We start from the raw sequence: 18,849 nt of genomic DNA, 5'->3' as shown, positions 1-18,849 counted from the left end.
TTTTCTTTTATTCAGTTAATACAGCATTTGCCTCATCTTTACATGTGCCTTCAACATCCCAGCACTGCTGTGAGACACATGGCTTCCCGTTGTGTGGGTGTTATGAGCAAAATAGCAACCATGGAAACAATGAATATCTTTCTGGAGAAAGTTTTACCATGGCTGGGAGCAATAGATGACAACACCAAACAAGAAGGTGCAATTGAAGCACTTGCGTGTATCCTTGCTTGCATATTCAAAAATGCAGAAACTTCTTTGCTCTTGTTTCATTTGAATGAACAAAAACAGTTGCCTGAAAAAAAATGTGAGGAAAAGCAAAATAAAATATTAAGCTATTTTTTCTCCTGTGGAAGGAAACAGAAGAAACCTTTATTTCCATTGCCCTTATTTTATTTACCAAGTGATGTTTTGGTGGAGGTAATTCAGTTTCTCAAACCATGCACTTTGCTGCCAGAGGTAATTGGGTAGATCAGATTTCCCTGCTTCTACATTGCTTTGTTACTAGAAATCTCATTCACCTGAGTGTAACAATTAATAACTTACTGAATATGAAATCTCCTGGGTGTATATTTGTTAGACAAACCTGGACTGTTGAAAAGTATTTCCTTAACAACCACTCCAGGTGTAATGGAGCAGCTGGATGTTGGTATTGTTCCATACATTGTTCTTCTAGTGGTTCCAGTTCTGGGTAGAATGAGTGATCAGACAAACAGTGTGCGTTTTATGGCTACTCAGTGCTTTGCCACACTGATTAGACTGATGCCTCTTGAGGTAAGCTCAAGCTGTACGTATATGGAATATGTGAACTGTCCTGTATTTGCTCTTTCACCAGCTACAAAGTCCAGGCTTCTGGCTTATTAAATGCTGAACGAGTAACTGGTTTTATAGGTGTTGAGTCCATGTCAGATAATAGAAGATGTGTCCTTTTTAAGTAAAATAAGCAAAATTAGACCCTGTGTTAGCAATTTTCTAATTCAATGTTAAAATAAAATTTCTCTTTATAAGAAGTTCACTTCAGCTGTATACACAAAATTAATGGTAGATTTATTAATTTTGTTTTTAATACTGCTTAGTTTGGGTTGAAAAGTTTTAGTTCTGTGTGCACTCTCCTTAGGTATGTGTGTTGCTGGGTATGTTGTCAAGAGAAATGCACAAAAGCAATACTGGTTTAAAAGAAAAATAAAAAATAACAGCAATAGAAATAGTGTGGGGATAAGTAGGGTCACTTATTACTAGTTCTTAAAATCAAAAAGCACCACCCTACATATTTAGGCAAAATATTGTGTATTATGATGCAGTAGTGCTTAATCAGTACAGATCTGCTTCAGTCTTTCACTCCTGCTACCTCTTGCATACCTCAGGCAACTTCTGATGTTGTGCACCAAGGACTACAATGCTTCTGAGTAACTTAATGTGACCACCAGATGGTAATAAAAGACAGTCTAGAATTTCCACAGCAATAATGAAAAAAGTTGTCAGCTTAATGGGTTTTTTATTATTTCACTTTTTAATATAGTATAATAGAACTTTAGATCTGATAACTAGCAGTCTGCCTTAACTGGAGCACTTACTTTGTGTGCTTACACTGAGATGTTGAACAAGTTGAAAGTGAGCAAAGAACTTAATTGCTAGCATGTTCATTGCAGTGCCATTTGCACCAGGGCCCTTCTTCTGACACATCTTAAACAGTCCTGTGGAATACACATAGCTTGGGGCAGGGGCGTATTAAAGCTATTTTAATAAAATTTAGTGAGAATCTCTTAAAAACATACTGTACTTGTTTTATTAATTGCATGCATATCCATGATCACTTCATATTTCTTTTCCACAGTTACGGAAAAAGTGCCTTAAAATTTCCCTTTCTGGTTAAGAAAGTTCAGTGCCAGATAATGAACTATAGTAAATATGTAAGCATAGAGTGAAGCAGATTATTAATGAGAGAAAATGCTTGTATTGTCATGGAACAGTATTTTATTTAACAATTAATAAATTGCATTAAGTGAGTTGGGGCAACTTAACTATGCTGTTTCCTGCATCTTTATGCTCAAATCGATTATTCCTGCAACCATAAAAATGAGAGTATGACTGAGAGAAGGATTGTATGATAAATGGTTTAACTTGATCAAACTTGTATTGATAAGCAATCCTGCCACAAGTTGACAACATACTTGAACCAAATCACCTGGTGTAGTGTTCATACTGCAGATAAGTTCTAAAAGGAAGAGTAGGTAGAGCATTGAACAAGGAAGCTGCTGTCTCTGTGTATGTATGTACTTAAATACCATATGGGGCACTGCTAACATTCCCCTTCCATACTAACCACATACATGGTGGAATTATTTGATAGAGGGTTCTTTTAGCCAGGAGCCCTCGGTAAGTGATTAGTAAGTTGGGTTTTTAAGTAAAGCTGACTGAAGATGGAGGAGGCCCAGAAAAATGGGAAGACAGATACGATGGTGGGAAAATAGGAGTGCCTCTGCTGCTATTGTATGTTATTTGCAAGCAAGAATGAGCATATTTGGCCCCCAGATGCCTTCTATGAGCTTCTGGCCTGGTGTGGAGAGTACGTAGGAAGTAAAGCTCTGCTGTTAGAAACCTGGAGGGGTTCGGGTGGTTTTTTTCTCCTATCAGCTTCCAGCTGCTTGAAATCATCCTATGGATTTCAGTATCACTTTAGATCTAATTCTACTAAGTAGGAGAAAAATCCATCAAACTTTGGATGGTAGCTGGTGGCTCAAGAGGAGAGGGTGTCATAGGCTTCTCTAGCCAGCCAGATGAACTCTCTGCTTAGAGGTAGAATAGCTCAGCATTTGTAGAATCTTAGCAGCATGACCAGGGTTTTCCATCTTTCTTGTAATTTCTATCAGTCTTTTCAATGTGTTCCTTCGGGGTGGGATTTCTCTTGCACCTTACAATCCTGCATGTGTTGACCTGCAAGTAATCAAACAAGTAGAGCTAAATATAGTATTTACATCCTAAGTTTAGATTCATGCAGTTGATAAGATTGCAGATCTTTACTCTGTTTAAAATGTCTGAGTGAGTATGAGGTTTAATTTCTTCTCCTCTGTGTGGCAGTTAAGTCCTGTAGCCCTTACATGACTTGCTTTAAAAATGTTAACCCTAGGCTGGTATACCAGACCCACCAAACATGTCTGAAGAATTAATCAGGATGAAGGCTAAAGAACGTCACTTTCTGGAACAGTTACTGGATGGAAAAAAACTGGAAAACTATGAAATTCCAGTGCCAATCAAAGCAGAGCTCAGAAAGTACCAGCAGGTAACACTTATACTTTTAAAATAAAAGTTCCAGTCTGATATAATTTCATGGAATAGTAGGAGTTGTTCAGGTACTGGCATTTTTCTTGTGGATTTTTTGAGTGTTTTGGTTTCAGTTGCGCAGTGTCTATCTTGGACCCTGGATAAGGAAGAACAAATGAAGTAATACATGCTTCTTATACTGTTCTAATGGTATTTCTCCCCCTTTCTGGATTTTGCCGTTTTATTTTTTTTTCCTGGGAATGGCCAGTGGGCTTTTCCTTGCTAACACTGACTGTGGCAGCCCACCACTGCAAAGCCAGGCCTGACTGTACCATTTGGGTGTTTGTTTTTCCCTTTATTCCTCCCACTTTTAATGGATGGGCTGTAGTGGATTTCCATTTGTGGTGGGAAACCAGCTCCTAGTTTGGCAGTGCTGGGTCATTGAACATATGGATGTTTGAACTGAAGCTCAACTAGCAAAAAGCCAGTTTTTTCCTTCAGGCACTCTCCTTCTTTTCTGATTTCAGGATGGAGTGAACTGGCTTGCATTTCTCAATAAATACAAACTTCATGGAATTCTTTGTGATGACATGGGCTTAGGAAAAACTTTACAATCCATTTGCATTCTTGCAGGTGATCATTGCCTCAGGTAAGTTTAAACAAATAACATTCTGTCTTAGATTTTAGTGATAGGTCTTATGTGTGGTAATGAATCTGGACATAGTCCTGGGCAACTTCCACCAGAGGTGGCTTTACTTGGATAGGGGGCTTGGACCAGGTGGTCACCCCAGGTCCCTTCCCACCTCAACTCTTCTGTGAAAAACAATTTTTTTAAAACTCTTATTTTATACTCTTAAGGGCTCAGGAATATGCAAGAACAAAACTGGTGGACAGTGTTCCTCTTCCCTCCTTGGTGGTGTGTCCTCCTACACTCACGGGACACTGGGTGGATGAAGTGGGCAAATTTTGCTCGAAAGAGTATCTTAATCCATTGCACTATACAGGACCTCCTACTGAGAGAGCAAGGTAACCCATCTTGCATTTACTGGTTTAGAGTAAAATATCACACATGGAATTACTAAATTTACTTTACTACTGCTACTGAAGCATAGTCTGTGGGCATGGGAACACTTGTGATGGTATCTTTGAAGGCTGAATTAATAACATGTAAGGAACACTTCAATTAACTTCTCATTTTTTTCTTAAGATTGCAACACCAGGTGAAAAGACACAATCTCATAGTGGCTTCATATGATGTTGTAAGAAATGACATTGACTTCTTCAGGTAAGAATTGGCTTGTTTTCTGAGGTTTTTAATAGCTTAGAATTTTAAATGCTACTTCAGTCTGTACTCTTCTTTTTTTAGAAATATTAAGTTTAATTACTGCATTCTTGATGAAGGCCATGTAATAAAAAATGGAAAAACAAAGCTGTCAAAAGCAGTAAAGCAGCTGACTGCTAATTACAGGATAATTCTTTCTGGGACACCAATCCAGGTAACTGATTTTCTATTTTGGATGAACAGTAGAAAACATACTAGATCTATCTTGCACTCATTTTTATTGTACCTTTTAACAATCATCTTGTTCAAACTACACATTGTAAAACAGCTTTTCACTTCTAAATGCTCAAAATGACATATTTTCCCTTTTCTGATATACCTGTGTATGGGGGAATGAATGCAGGTTTTTTGGTATTAGTTGAGTTCAAAAGTTAGCAGCAAGACTTTCTACCACTTCCTCTTTAAATGTCAAGCAGAAAAGATACCATTTCCCTATGCCTCAAGTAAAATTAGCAGGAAACTCAATTCTGAGATCTCCAGATTTTGAGCTTTGTCCTAATGACTTGACTATGCATTGTATGTCTCACCCAGGACTAAGACCACTGGTGTGTCCTGGGTTTTTTTAACCAGAAGAACTCTGGGTGTGGCTTAAGGCACTGGACAAGTGCCTCCATTTATGCATTCAAGTGCATGCAGAGATATTTCTATAACTCAGATGGATGAAAGAGCCACCAAGCTCCAGGAGCTTGGGACTGGGTTGTAGTGTGAGGTTTTAAATATGGGGTTTTATTTAAATACAGGGTTTTAAATATGTATGGAAATTTTTTCTGATACCTTGCAACAACTTACTACTTCTGAAAATAATTTATCAAATGTTTCTTTTATGTTCAGAACAACGTCTTAGAGTTGTGGTCACTGTTTGACTTCCTAATGCCTGGATTCTTGGGCACTGAACGCCAATTTGCAGCTCGTTATGGAAAACCAATCCTGGCAAGCAGAGATGCCCGAAGCTCCAGTCGAGAACAAGAGGCTGGTAAAGACCAAATGTTTAATCTTGGGGATTTTGTTTTAGGCTTTTAAATGAGAACTGCTAAACGAAAAGTGTGGTTAGTTGTAACATAGAGATTGAGGGGGAACTGAATGTTTTGACAAACATGTTTTTCTTCTAAAACACTGGTGCTGTTGCCCTCACTAGGGGTACTCGCAATGGAAGCTCTGCACCGCCAAGTCCTGCCATTCCTGCTAAGGAGAATGAAAGAGGATGTGCTGCAAGATCTTCCACCCAAAATTATTCAAGATTATTATTGTATTCTCAGTCCTCTACAGGTATGCTTAAAAAGAGGCTGGAATTTTATTTTTCAGCACAATTAAGACCACAAAGGCATGAATTCTGTATTTCTGTATCAGTCTGATATCAGCTCTGACATTCTCTGGATGTACTAAAAGAATTTTGTAATATGTGTTTAAAACACTGATTCCAGTCCTGTAGTAATAGAGTATTTCTTGAGCTTAATTTTGGGCGTTGTTCAGGAACAACGTGTAGGCATCTGCAGACTGTTTTTCAATAACACTTTTCAAGTTGAAAGAAAATAAATGGCAAGAGGTTCTGTTGTTAATGTTTCTTGTGTTACATATGAAATAGCTTTCTTGATGTATGATAACTCAGGATTTTAACTTGAAACTAAACTCTGAATAGGACTGTCTATCTTCTGTCAGGAAAAAACACACTCTCTTGTCTGGCCTACAGGTTCAGCTTTATGAAGATTTTGCCAAGTCTCGTGCCAAATGTGATATTGATGAAACAGTTTCTTCAATTTCACTGAATGAAGAAACTGAAAAACCAAAGCTTAAATCTACAGGTCATGTATTTCAGGTACAGAATTTTTCAGTAATTTTTATTACCTACTACATACATGCATACAATATAGCTGTATTTGTAGGTTTAGTAAAAAATGAAAATCAAAATAGTAAACTTAGACTTGTGGTCATATGATCTAAGTAGAGCATTTATGGCTGGAATGTGATGTATAGCTATTACATTTAAGTTACGGGTTTGTGTCTTGTGAAGCATCACACTGCCTTGTATTTCTAATGTGATCTGCTCAGTTGGTGTTTAGCTATTTTGTGGATCTTGTAAAAACTGAGTACTGTGAGAGCAAAACCTCAGAATGAGGGAAGTAATTCTGATTGCATCAGCTGTTACATTTCAACACTAAAATTCTAAAACATGAGCAAAATGTTTCCTTAAGGGTAGAACTGAATTTATGAAGGGTCATGATCTTATAGAATTGCAGATTAACTCTTGGTTAATTGGAAACAATTATTCTCAAACTGCTCCCAAACCCATTTCCTCTATTGCAGACTCAGATGAAAGTGTGGGAAATGGTAGTCCTTGCATTTTTCCTGAAAGAAGGGACCAAGATCACAATGAGTGTAATAGTGTTCGGATACAATTTGAAATGCAGGTTTTAAATGTGCAACTTTGATGAAAATACACCATAAAGTCCAGATTGTAGAATGAGGCCTAGTGACCCCTGTACTTTCAATCAGTTCTGTTAATCATTTTTCTCTAACTGTGTTACTGTTAATTATTTTTTTGAACTTCATAAATAATTGAAGGCACTGCAGTACTTACGGAAGCTCTGCAACCATCCAGCTTTAGTGCTCACAGCCCAACATCCAGAATACAAGAGAATTACAGAGCAACTTGCAGCTCAGAATTCATCCCTTCGAGATATCCAACATGCACCTAAGCTGTCTGCTTTAAAACAAGTAAGTGGACATGTATTGTGCCTTAAATTCCCCAAATATCTCTACTGCTGTTACAGTTTAGTGTGTTTTATTTAAGGTTTAATCAACATGGAAACTCCTCTTAATAAAATTAAGTAGCAAATGAAAAATAATGCAAGGGAGTTTCAGGGATATGCTCTGTGTTCCCTGATAATTCAAGAGGGAGGGGGAAACAAGCTTCATGGTGATAGTATATATATGTATATGTGTGTATATATATGATACAACTTTTTGGCATATGAAAAACCTTGCTTCTAATTTATTCTTGTACCTCTTGCTGCAGAATTTTTTTTTCATTTTTATTACACAGGAGACTACTTCCCTGATAAAATTAGATTGCATTGCATAGCTTTACTTACAATAGAATTTAAGTGAAGAAAATGTTTTTCTTTTAATTTTTTAATGACTTAAGTTTTTCATAGTTTGACAGGGAAGTGAAACTTTGCCTTCTTGTAATTTAAGTGACTGTCAATTAGATACTTTCTTCTGCACTTGATTGTTTCTCTCATTTCAACTTTTGATAATCAATGAATGTCAATGTTTACATGAGATCTACAGTAATTTTAATGACACACTTTAATGTTCTTTTACTTAAAGCTGCTGCTAGACTGTGGTTTGGGGAACGGTGGATCTTCAGAAAGTGGTACAGAAGCTGTTGTGGCCCAGCACAGAGTGCTTATCTTCTGTCAGCTGAAGAGTATGCTGGATATAGTGGAGCACGACCTTCTCAGACCTCAGTTACCTTCAGTTACTTACTTGCGCCTCGATGGCAGCATTCCTGCTGGGCAGAGACATTCCATTGTTTCCCGGTATGCATTATCCCCTTGTAACCAGTATGAAGCCAACTTTAATGAACTGTATTATTTATATGGTGCAAAACTGGATTTTTCGTCTGCCTCAAAGTAAATGAGCTTCATAAGTTACTTATTTAAATGAAACTTACCATTCTTAACTTCTTCTTGTATGCAGGTTTAATAATGACCCATCTATAGATGTTCTTTTGCTCACCACTCATGTGGGTGGGCTGGGACTTAACTTGACAGGGGCTGACACAGTTGTATTTGTGGAACATGACTGGAACCCGATGAGAGACCTGCAAGCCATGGATCGGGCACATCGCATTGGGCAGGTGAAAACCTCTTCATTTCACATAAAGGGTGGTTTTTATCTTCCTGAACTTGCTTGAGAGAGTTTGTAATGTATAACCAAGTGACATCTGTAGGTTCCTACCAAGCTTCCATTCATACTTAATTCTTGAAAACATACCAGCTCTTGCCACTTTATTTTGCCCCTAACTTGTAAGTCTTCTCTTCTGTACTTCCTGAGCTGCTGGGGGGAGGCCAGAGAAGAATCGCCCTTTTGTGGAGGAAGAGATGACTGAGGACAGAGACAAGGAACTGAAGGGACAGCCCACAGGGTTATCCTTCTCTGGTGCTTGGACAGGGCAAGAATGACTGCTGGTGGTCTTCCCTTAGAGCTGTAAAACCACTGAGTTCTGCCAGAGTACAGAAACAACTCAAGATGCCTCTGCTGTATAGTGGCATAGTCTTGTGGTTTCCATCTAATGTCTGTCAGACTGAGTACAATTACTGAAGGGTAACTCCAAGGCAAACTGCTTCCAGATTGTCCATGATAAACACTAAAAGGTTATGCTTTCCTGAATACCTAAGATGATACTTTCTAGCTAAGTGTGTTTTTTTTTTCTTTCAGAAACGTGTTGTTAATGTATATCGCCTGATAACCAGGGGAACTCTGGAAGAGAAGATCATGGGTCTTCAGAAGTTCAAAATGAATATTGCAAATACAGTGATCAGTCAAGAAAATGCAAGCCTACAGAGCATGGGAACAGAGCAGCTTCTTGATCTGTTCACTCTTGACAAGGTAAAGAAACATTTTTACAAATACCTACCAAAAATAGAGTCAGCTTAGGGAAAAGCTTTGCTTTGAAGTGTAAAATTTAATCACACAAATGCTTAAGTTGGACTGATGAATAGTAGACGTGTCTCTGAACAACAGGACGAAGTGATATTTCCCCAGAAAAATTATCAGATTTGAAGAATTTGTTAGGTTCTTGAAAACATTATTCTGTATGTTAACAGGAATTTTTTTGTTTTGTGAAGGATGGAAAAACTGAAAAAGCAGATACCTCTACCTCTTCTGGGAAAGCATCAATGAAATCAGTACTCGAAAACCTTGGAGAACTATGGGATCAAGAGCAGTATGACACTGAATACAGTCTTGAAAACTTTATGCATTCATTGAAGTAACCATCACATATTTGTAATACAACTGCTGCTAGTTCACGTGTTTTTCTGCTGATATTCAGCAAACTTTAAAGCATATAGAGTGAACCTTTAGCTTAATGTGTAAATAGACTTACTGAAAGAGGAATCTTCGAAAGACTGGCACAAAGTAGTGTCAGCTGTTTCACTGGGAAGTTATTCTGTCTTAAACGTTTGCACTGTATAAAAACTTTAATATGTAAACATTGTGAGGTGGTTTGAATTTTACTTGTTCTGAACAGCTGCAAATTCTTACTTGGTAGAAGAATTAAAACAAAGCAAGTTTTTACATTTGTTAACAAGTGTTACTTGTGTTTGCAGTTTAGTCCACCATTATTTCTTTCTGTATCTATAATAGTTTTTGTACAGTTGTTTCAGTGAGTACTTCAGGTTGTTCAGTGTACATTTTTCTTTTAAACACAACTTGCTTTTATGGTGTAGTAAAAAAGCAATTTTCAACTTAAGCTTTCATTCAGATCATTTCAGGACTTTTTATCACCAGAGGCAAAGCCCAGAAGCCTTGAAAGTATTGAATAATGGAATAGCACTAGGCCTGTGCACCCACCTTTGTATATTGACTATAAATATATCACGCTCTTCAGTCTTTTGACACCATCTTGTGAGAACAGCTGACTTGAACTTTTTAAAGTAATGAGCTCTATTAAATACAGGTAATGGCCTATTTGAGGTCATGTTTGCATCCTGTTAGCAGGGGTGTACTTTTTTAATTTATCTATAAGGCTAGAGTATAGCCACTTTGAGAGATGCATGTATTCCATATGTTTCAATCCTATATATTTTTTGTAACTAAAAGAAGAAATTAAATATACAGACAGACGTTTTCCAGAAGTAGATTTTACACTGTCTAGGATTCTAAAATCCGTGCTAAAAGTGACTGTGTACTAAACTGATGCATGATTTAAAGCTTCTTAAAGGAATAGGGAGGACTTTTTTTCTTTAGGAGAAAATATACATAGAAATACCTACATTCAGTTTGAGGTAATTGAATAGTTAAAATTGTGTAACAAAGATAGTAAAAGACTTTAATAGCAGTGAGTGAGAATAATATGGCTGTATGTTATGCAGCTTTTTATAAAAAAGGGAGGCAGTAGTAAAAGTGTGTTTCTAGATGTGCATATGTACCAGTATATGCACTTTTTATAAATATTAAATTATAGATAACTTACAGCAGTTGTCTGAATACATAGAATATATGTATAAATATAAAACCTAAGGTTTGTAGCTTGCTGTGTGCTTAGGCATCAGAGCTTAAAAACCACCAGAGACCTCAACTATTGTAAAATAAGATTGTTTTAAAACTATATAAATCAAGACAGTTCTACAGCATTGGAGACAAATTAATGTCACATTTCAGTAGTTATGAACTGCCAGATTGTAACTAAATTAGCATTCCATGAAAATAAAAAAAAAAAACCTGGGAATATATAAGTTGTATGTTGAGTTTGTCCATGTATAGTTTTGTTTCTGTAGGGAAAACTTATCTGGCTGCATAAAAAACCCAAATGCTTTTGGAAATTACAGCTGGATTATAAGTATTATATTGGTTAATTTCTACCTTCAGACTACTTCTGTTGTGCTTTCAGGTGAGGATCTAAGCAGGGGCTTGGTGATGTTTGCAGAGAAGTTACAATGCTGGAATAATGCATACTTGAAGATAACTTGGTGCAGTAATTTGGTGACAGTGCCTAGAAATAACAGGATATTTGAATAAAGAAACTTCTTTAGTGGTAAAAATCGCATATGTTTTTCTTCAAGAGTTTTATTAGGTGCAGTGATAAACTGTTTGGGTCCTGTTGGGAAAGAAATAGACAGCATAGTACTGTTTTAAGCCAGTTATTTATCACATTGAGGTTGCTATGCAACCATAATAATTTTAGCGATGGCTCTCTTGGATATCACATCAACAAGACTCCTGCACCTGAAAAACAGGGGAAGGCAGAACCTAGAATAATTATTTCAAAATTATTATATGTACTGACTGATCTTAAGTGTTCTGTGAATTAATGTTTTGAAATGTAATCCAACAGGAGCACTGCACCAACTATATAAAAAAATGGGGTTTTGTTACCTTAATATTTAACGAAGAGCCTCTGGTGTGCTTTTCAAACTAGCAGAGCATTTGCCAAGATATAGCTTGTTTATGCAGTGTCCTCAGTGCACAAACTGGACTCACTTACAGCAAGACTCCAGCAGGGAAGAGCTCTTAGAATGCCTCTAACTGCCATTTGATCTCTTTAATGGGTGTTCAGCTGGACCAGACCAGGATCTGGGTTGGAATAGGAAAGTTTATTTATTTCTAGGCTAAAATGAAAACTTCAAATATGTCAGATTCTGAGCACCAACCATTTTGTTCTCCAGCTCTGCCCCTAGTACAGGTTGTTACTTGCTAATGAGGATACAGCCTAAGTCCTGACTGACTGCAGCTGGAGTTGCTGGAGGCCCAAAGAAACATGAACTGTTTCTCTACTCTACTGTTTTCTACTCTGCTTTGAGTAGAGCTGTGCATAAGCTCAGAATACTTCAGAAGCGACCCTAAAGATCATCCAGTTCCAAAGCCCTTGCATGGGCAGGGACACCTTCCCCTATACCAGATTTCTCCAAGATCTGTTCAACCTGGCCTTGAACACTTCCAGGGATGGGGAATCCATAACTTCTCTGGACAACCTGCTGCACTGCCTCATACTCAAGGCTTGATGCATTGTGTGTAATTTTCACTGAATTAAACTAGTCTCCCTCATCATTTAATAGCATCAAAAAACCACTAATAGTCACCAAAGCCAGACCTCCAAATTAATGTAGTTCCTGATTCAGAACCTCTGACTTGACCATATTCTGGGCAGGAAGGAATGACTTTGAAACACTGTACACATAATGCTGCTTTTCAACCAAACTTAAGGACTGCTTAAAATTCTATTAAAACTAAATGGAGAACTACTGTCTGCAAACATGCACCAGGTCTGCATAAACACACCTTCTGCAGTGTCTGTTTTACTTAGTTTAACTAAGAATTCAATTTAACAAGACTGTCTTTTCTCTATGCATGTTATCTTTGGAATTCACTTAGGCAGGAAGCTGCTTGCTTTCTGCAAATTTACTTGTAACTATTGCAGGTTTTTAGGTTGGTTTTTTTATTCTTCTCCCTAGTGCTTTTGAAGTTTTTTCCAAGCTTGCTGAAAGCAAAATTACACTGCATATCCAAGGTATGCACATAGTGATTTAGTTTAACTCAAATTAGTTCAAGTTGAGTCTTTTGCTTTAGTCCATTATCTTTAAAAATCTTATATTTTACCTTAAGATTACCAGATTTAAAGACAAATGCTTACATTTACCATTAGTGGTATCCCAAACTTTCCTACTGTCTCATGGTTCTTCTGCAGGTTGTAAGGCAAATAGCACACATTTCTAATTAAGCCTTAATTCAAGCAGAAGTAGGGCAACTTCTAAGCCATATTAGAAACTCTGGGAAACTTCTAAGATGAAAACATACTCACATACCAAAGCTTTTATTAACTTGCTTACAAACGGTGAATAATATAGTGTTAAATCTAGCTTGGTGTGCATGTTAATAGAGCTTTGGCATAGGGCAAGCTTTAAAGCTTTTAAGGATCACAGCACTAACTGACTTGTGCGAAGTTATATGTAAGCAAAAGCTTGGAACATGGAGTTCTTCCTTTAAATGAGGCAGAGAGATGCTTTGGAGTAAAAATTACTTGTAAAATCATATTTAAGTGAATTACTTTCAAGGACAGTTCTCTGAATATAAGGATTTTTTAGATATGATAATCCATCTAAATTCTTTCAGTGGTCTGTTAAAAGACATGACCTCTGAATTTGTGTTAGAAACCATTTCAGTTGTCTCCTTATTTTAATAGCTTCACTAGTTCTCCAGTATTCTCTACAGCAGGTTTGGAAGTACCTGTTCAGTTACACTGTCTGTTTTTAAGGCCAACTCCCTCTTCAGGAATCAGGATTTAGCTGATACTCTGGCAGCCAGACCAGACTCAGGAATTCTGCCCAGCAAGCAAAAGCTTCCTTTGGTTGTGAGACTGATGGCACTACCCTCTCCAGTACAGGAATGCTACTCCCCTCCTGGGAGCACCATACAGCATCAGGGTAACAGAGCTCTAACTTCACACTGACAGTCGTGTGGTCTTGGATGTCACACCTGCCGTGTGTGTGCACAGGCAGAGTATGAACCCTGAGGTGAGCTCTGTTGGAGCAAACATGATGCTCATGCTGCCAAGTCCTCTCCATTCATAAGCCTTATGCAGTAACAACAGAACTTTAATTTTCTTCTAACAGGTACCTTTAACACAAAGAGTAGAAGGTCTGTGCCAAACTCTGTATCTTTTTTCCTTGGGCAACAGCTAAATACACTATGCATATACTGTGCATATGCTGTAGTAGATAGGCAAGAAGACAATAGAGAAAGTTGTCCTTTGCCAAGGTTAAGACATTTTTATTAACTTCTTGTAGACACTGGGATCCAAACTTGCAACTTTACATCTGAAGTTGTACCCACCAGCCTTGCATCTGCACAAACCAGCACACGTGGGTTTAGGAAATTTGCTAGGCTATCCTTCCTTAAGGCTATCAAACCTTTAAGAAGTCCTATGTTCAAGATTTCTTCTTTTTTCTTAGCTCAGTCATATGGATAGCTAGCTTGGAGTTGGATGTCTGAAAATTTATGAAGTAATTAATAATCACGAATTCTTACAGATGATGATGACTTTCAGTATTTTCTTTTAAAGTAAAATTCAGTCCAGGATTTGCTAAGTTGTTTGAGGAATTCCACATACAAAAGGAAAACGATTACTGCTCAATTTCCCTTTTCAGATGAGGGAAGGAAGTTGAGCCAGAGAGCAGAAAATTCAAACCCATAAATTCAGCCTCAGGTGCAAAAGCTGCAGGAATGGGGAGAAAGGAAGGATACACTGCATCCTGCCAAATGGCTGTTCCAGGGACACAGCAAAGCAAACTACTCTGCAGTTCAGTGAGAAGCTCAGAAATAGCTGAGCTATTGGAACATGCTGGCCATGTCTCCAATACACTCCAGTTCCAGGGGCCTTTGCAGGGCTCTGCTGTGCTCTCCATGCCAAGGCTGTGCCTGCCAGAGATTTCCCATATGTCAGGGTAATTACATTTCAGTTTATGCAGGCTGGGTGCTTAGATACTCCATTGAGAAAATGGGAATACTGCTCAGTGTAGCAGCCCAAGTGGATCATGTGGTTAACTTGTGTGCCTTTTGCTGCTATTTCAATGTTAGCTCTCTCTGAGTAAATACTGTGCTCTCCAGATACACATTTATGTATTCTGACCCTGTTTCTCATGACTCATACTGCACTTACAGAGATTTAATTATCAATCACAGCCCAGCATCTGAGAAATAAAGCCTTCAAGTAGAAATCTGTAATGGCAAGCCAAAGGAAGAGCTAACGCAGATGTTAAAATCTGCTTTTGCAAGAGCAGAGCTTGAAAAAAGTCGTTGGAATTTGTCATGATCACTGCTGTAGCCAGAGAGGGAAGACATTAAAAATGCATCAACACATTCCAATTCCTGACTTTCTTCTGAATCAGAGCTGCCTCACTTAACAGCAAAACTGACTTTTGACTTTGTATTACCAAAACAAGTGTGCCTTTAGGAAAATGCTGCACTGTATTCTGATCTATTTCTCCATGCTGCCCTTGCCTGCACCCAGTCCAATTATAAAACACTTCTGGGACACTCGCAACTGTTCATTCTTGGCCTTTATTTTGCAAGTATCATCACAAACCACAACAATCTTGTCAACTAAACTTTAGGTACTCAGGTGCTATTTCATGTTCATTTGGACATCTCTATAAATACAGGCAAAGTTTACTTCTGGGCATAAAGTCAAAATGCAGCCCATGCTCCTATTCAAGAGAATCTGTTTTCAGGAGATGGCAGAGGAAGGAATCATGCAGAATAACAAAACCAGCAGTAAGTGCCAGCCCACCAGTGTCTGTCTTCATTTATGACTAATTTGAAGTTCACCCACTTAGGCATCATATCAGTTAAATTATCAGTTCATTTGCAAGCAGGAAAGGATGATGTGGCAGAATCCAAAGTTGGTACTTCTGCTTTCTTTGCTGCCCTGGTGAGAGCTGCAAGATGTGATCAGCATTTCAGGCTTCTCACGGCCAGCACAGTCAGCAGTAGTTAATTATTGTTTATAAAATGCAGAACTCTGTGTTCTCACAGTTAGAAGTTGCATCACTCTTTGGCTGTGCCTATTATTTATCAGCTGAAGAGCAAGGCAGCAAACAAATCAAGGAGAATGAAAAACACCAAAACCCATGACAGTTTACATGGGCTGTGTAGGGGCAGGGAAAGAACGGAGGAGGAAGGACATGGGACACACTCACCGTCAGCCTATTTTCCCTGGCTCTGTTTGGTTTATTTCTCCCAGTTTCCTACTGTGCAGTATTTTTGCCTCCAATATAGACGTGGTCACAGCTGGCAAAGCCACCGCAGTACTGCTGTGGAAGAGATTAGAATGCCTTACCCCTGGGAGCCTGGTGTGTGCTGCTTCATCCCCTTCCCACTTACGCAGGAAAAGCAGCTCTGACCACCACCACAGGAGCCTGCTGTGCAAATCCGAAGGAGAAAACAAACGAGCCAGACTCAAAGTTCAGCTGAGTTTCAGTGGCATATGGCTACGAACACCCCACAGCTTCTTGCACCTGCGCAGAAACCTAGAGAGAAACCACAACTCTTCCTCACAAGCTAAGGCCCAACAGCAGCCAGCACTGCCTGCACAGTCACGAAACCATGGAATATCCTGAATTGAAAGGGACCCACATGGAGTCCAACTCCTGGCCCTGCACAGGACTGCCCTAAGAGCCCCACCATGCTCCTGAAAGCATTGTCCAAACAGCTCTTGAACTCTGTCAGGCTTGGTGCTGCGACCACTTCGCTAGGGAGCCTGTTCCAGTGCCCAACCACCCCCCGGGCAAAGAACCTTGTCCTAATAGCCAACCTAACCCTTCCCTGCCTTCATGCCCTCGCTATCCCTCACTCTCCAAATGGCGTAACAGAAGAAAGGGCCTCAGAAGCACGAGGCTCTCCCTGCTCCTCGGGCTCTGCCATCGGGGGAAGGGGATGCAGGGACGGCCCCTCGGTGCCTGTGGGGCCGCGCTGGCTGCCGCGGCTGGCGCCGTGTGGGATCCGCGCAGCTCCCGCCCTCAGAGGTCCCACTGATCGCCGCTGCCCAGTGCGAGCCGGCCTCAAATTCCATCTTCCCATTTCATCCCTCTCCCGGGTCTGCCTTGTGAACCCCAGAAACCAACCCTCGCCTCAGACCCCAGAGCACGGCTGGCAGGGCTGGGGGTTGTGCAGGCCCCGGCAAGGTGGGGTCCGGGGAGGTGCCTTTGCAGAGCGGCTTCACCTGCGGTATTTTGGATTCCTGCCAGGTGAGGATCAGCCCGGATTTGGGGCCGAGTTGTACACCTCGCGGATTTTTCTAGTTATCCAGCCAAGGTCTCTAAAGGCAAGGAGGACTCCTCTCCGTTTCGGTAGTCTGCTGCTGATCTGTCACAGAGATCATCTCTCGCATCCGTGGCAGAGATGTATTCAAGGCACTAAATGGCTTCTGCAATTATTAGATGCCTTTATCAGCTTTGCTTTGGCACTTAATCAGCCGCAAAAGCTATTTATTGCCTCATAAACTCCTCTGCAGCAAATATTATCCTTTAATTAATCCCTGAAAATTACAAAGGCTGATGAGGTAACCCCTTTTTCACACCACCCAGTTAAACTGAGGAGAATTTGTTGCTGTTTTCCCCTTTCATTTTGTTTTTAGACGTTTGTCAGCTGTCTCAGAGAGCTTGTTAGGACAGGTAGTAGCAATTTAGCAGCGTGTTCCAGGTAACAAATAGCAGCCAAATCACTGAACTGTGAGGATTATTCACAGCTGAGAAAGTTAGGAGATGAGTAAAAGTTAAACCTTAATTTAACTCACATTAAAATAGGAAAGGCAATCTGAACAGCATGTGGCTGCAGAGTTAAAGGATGTTACAGACTCATTAAAAGATTGGACTGGTTGCTAATTAGGATTTTTTGAAGCTAAGGACACAATGGCAGAAGATCTCTTGCATACTGAGAGACTTCAGATGCATTCATGCTTTGTATATCATTAACTTTTGTATATCAGCACTCAGAGGAATTCAAAGTTACTGAAAAGCATTAACATCTGTCTGTGTCTGCAACAACTCAATACCTTAAGATTTCCACTAGAATAGAGTTTTGTAATCTGGATACAAGTTTTCTTTACACCACAGACATAAAATTTTGGTATTGCCACTAAGCCCAACCCATACCCTCACCAAATTGAGACATTGGTTTTAAAATAAAGCAGTTCACAAAATAACAAAAAATGTTAGGCATCACTATTTCAAACTTTTATCTGACCTTATAAGAACTAGAATTATAGCTGGAAATTCAATGCTCTTATGTAAGTGTGTAGATTCTACTTTACAGTGGGGTGGAGAGGAGCAAGAAACATTCTCCTAAATATTTGGGAGTTGGCAATGCTGAGTCCTATCTCTTTGCTTCTCATGGATGACTGATAATTGTTGTGGAATTACCATTGGCTGCTCAGAAACATGATTTCAAGAGAGAAGGTGTTTTATCCAGGTCAGTTGCTGGGTTGCAAAAAGGTTTTGGGACCATGTAATCAGCCAGTTCTCTGCAGAAGTGCAGAAAATGTTTCATGAACTGTAAACTGTATATTAGGAAGTACCTAGTGATGCAGGTAGTTAAGGTAGAATAAATTTGGTAGGGGACTTGAAGTATAGGAAGGGAGGTTGCTCTAAAAATTATTGCAACAAATTTCCCCATCAGCATTTCCAAAGCAAATTCTGAAAGGGAAAAAAGAAAATATCTTGTGTTTGAGAAATGGGAAAAGAGAAAGAGAAAACTGGAAAAAAATTTTGTCTTCCATGTCTCTTAAACCTCTTTATTTTTCCTCATCATCGAAAGAAAAAGCACAACCTAAACCCACAAAAACCTCAACCTTGTTCTAATCCTAGCTCACAGCTGCTAGGGAATTTACATCTCCTGTGGCAGGTGTTAATCATGGTGAGACTAAAGAACAGTTCCACTTCAGTGAGTCTAACTGTGTGTTAGTAGGTGGTAACATAGTCAGGACTCAAATTATAAGAGATTATGTTTTCAGAGATGTGTTGAAAACCCTA

General features: G+C 39.1%; 1 protein-coding gene across 1 annotated transcript in view; it reads left to right on the top strand.

Annotated features, from left to right (window-relative positions):
• The window catches only part of BTAF1 (B-TFIID TATA-box binding protein associated factor 1), a 42,385-nt gene extending 32,482 nt beyond the window's left edge, over positions 1-9,903 (top strand). The window contains exons 24-38 of the mRNA XM_058841151.1: positions 16-217; positions 623-771; positions 3,125-3,277; positions 3,786-3,907; positions 4,117-4,284; positions 4,466-4,543; positions 4,625-4,754; positions 5,432-5,573; positions 5,736-5,866; positions 6,288-6,413; positions 7,160-7,312; positions 7,928-8,139; positions 8,300-8,459; positions 9,041-9,211; positions 9,451-9,903. Of these exons, the coding sequence (XP_058697134.1) occupies positions 16-217; positions 623-771; positions 3,125-3,277; positions 3,786-3,907; positions 4,117-4,284; positions 4,466-4,543; positions 4,625-4,754; positions 5,432-5,573; positions 5,736-5,866; positions 6,288-6,413; positions 7,160-7,312; positions 7,928-8,139; positions 8,300-8,459; positions 9,041-9,211; positions 9,451-9,597 (2,244 nt within the window). The 3' untranslated portion in view covers positions 9,598-9,903. The remainder of the gene's footprint in view (positions 1-15; positions 218-622; positions 772-3,124; positions 3,278-3,785; positions 3,908-4,116; positions 4,285-4,465; positions 4,544-4,624; positions 4,755-5,431; positions 5,574-5,735; positions 5,867-6,287; positions 6,414-7,159; positions 7,313-7,927; positions 8,140-8,299; positions 8,460-9,040; positions 9,212-9,450) is intronic.
• The last annotated feature ends 8,946 nt before the right edge of the window (positions 9,904-18,849 follow it).

The sequence above is a fragment of the Poecile atricapillus genome, chromosome 6, assembly GCF_030490865.1.
Source record: "Poecile atricapillus isolate bPoeAtr1 chromosome 6, bPoeAtr1.hap1, whole genome shotgun sequence".
NCBI lineage: Eukaryota > Metazoa > Chordata > Aves > Passeriformes > Paridae > Poecile > Poecile atricapillus.
Note: the sequence above shows the minus strand (reverse complement) of the source record. Positions and strands in the feature narration are given on the sequence as shown.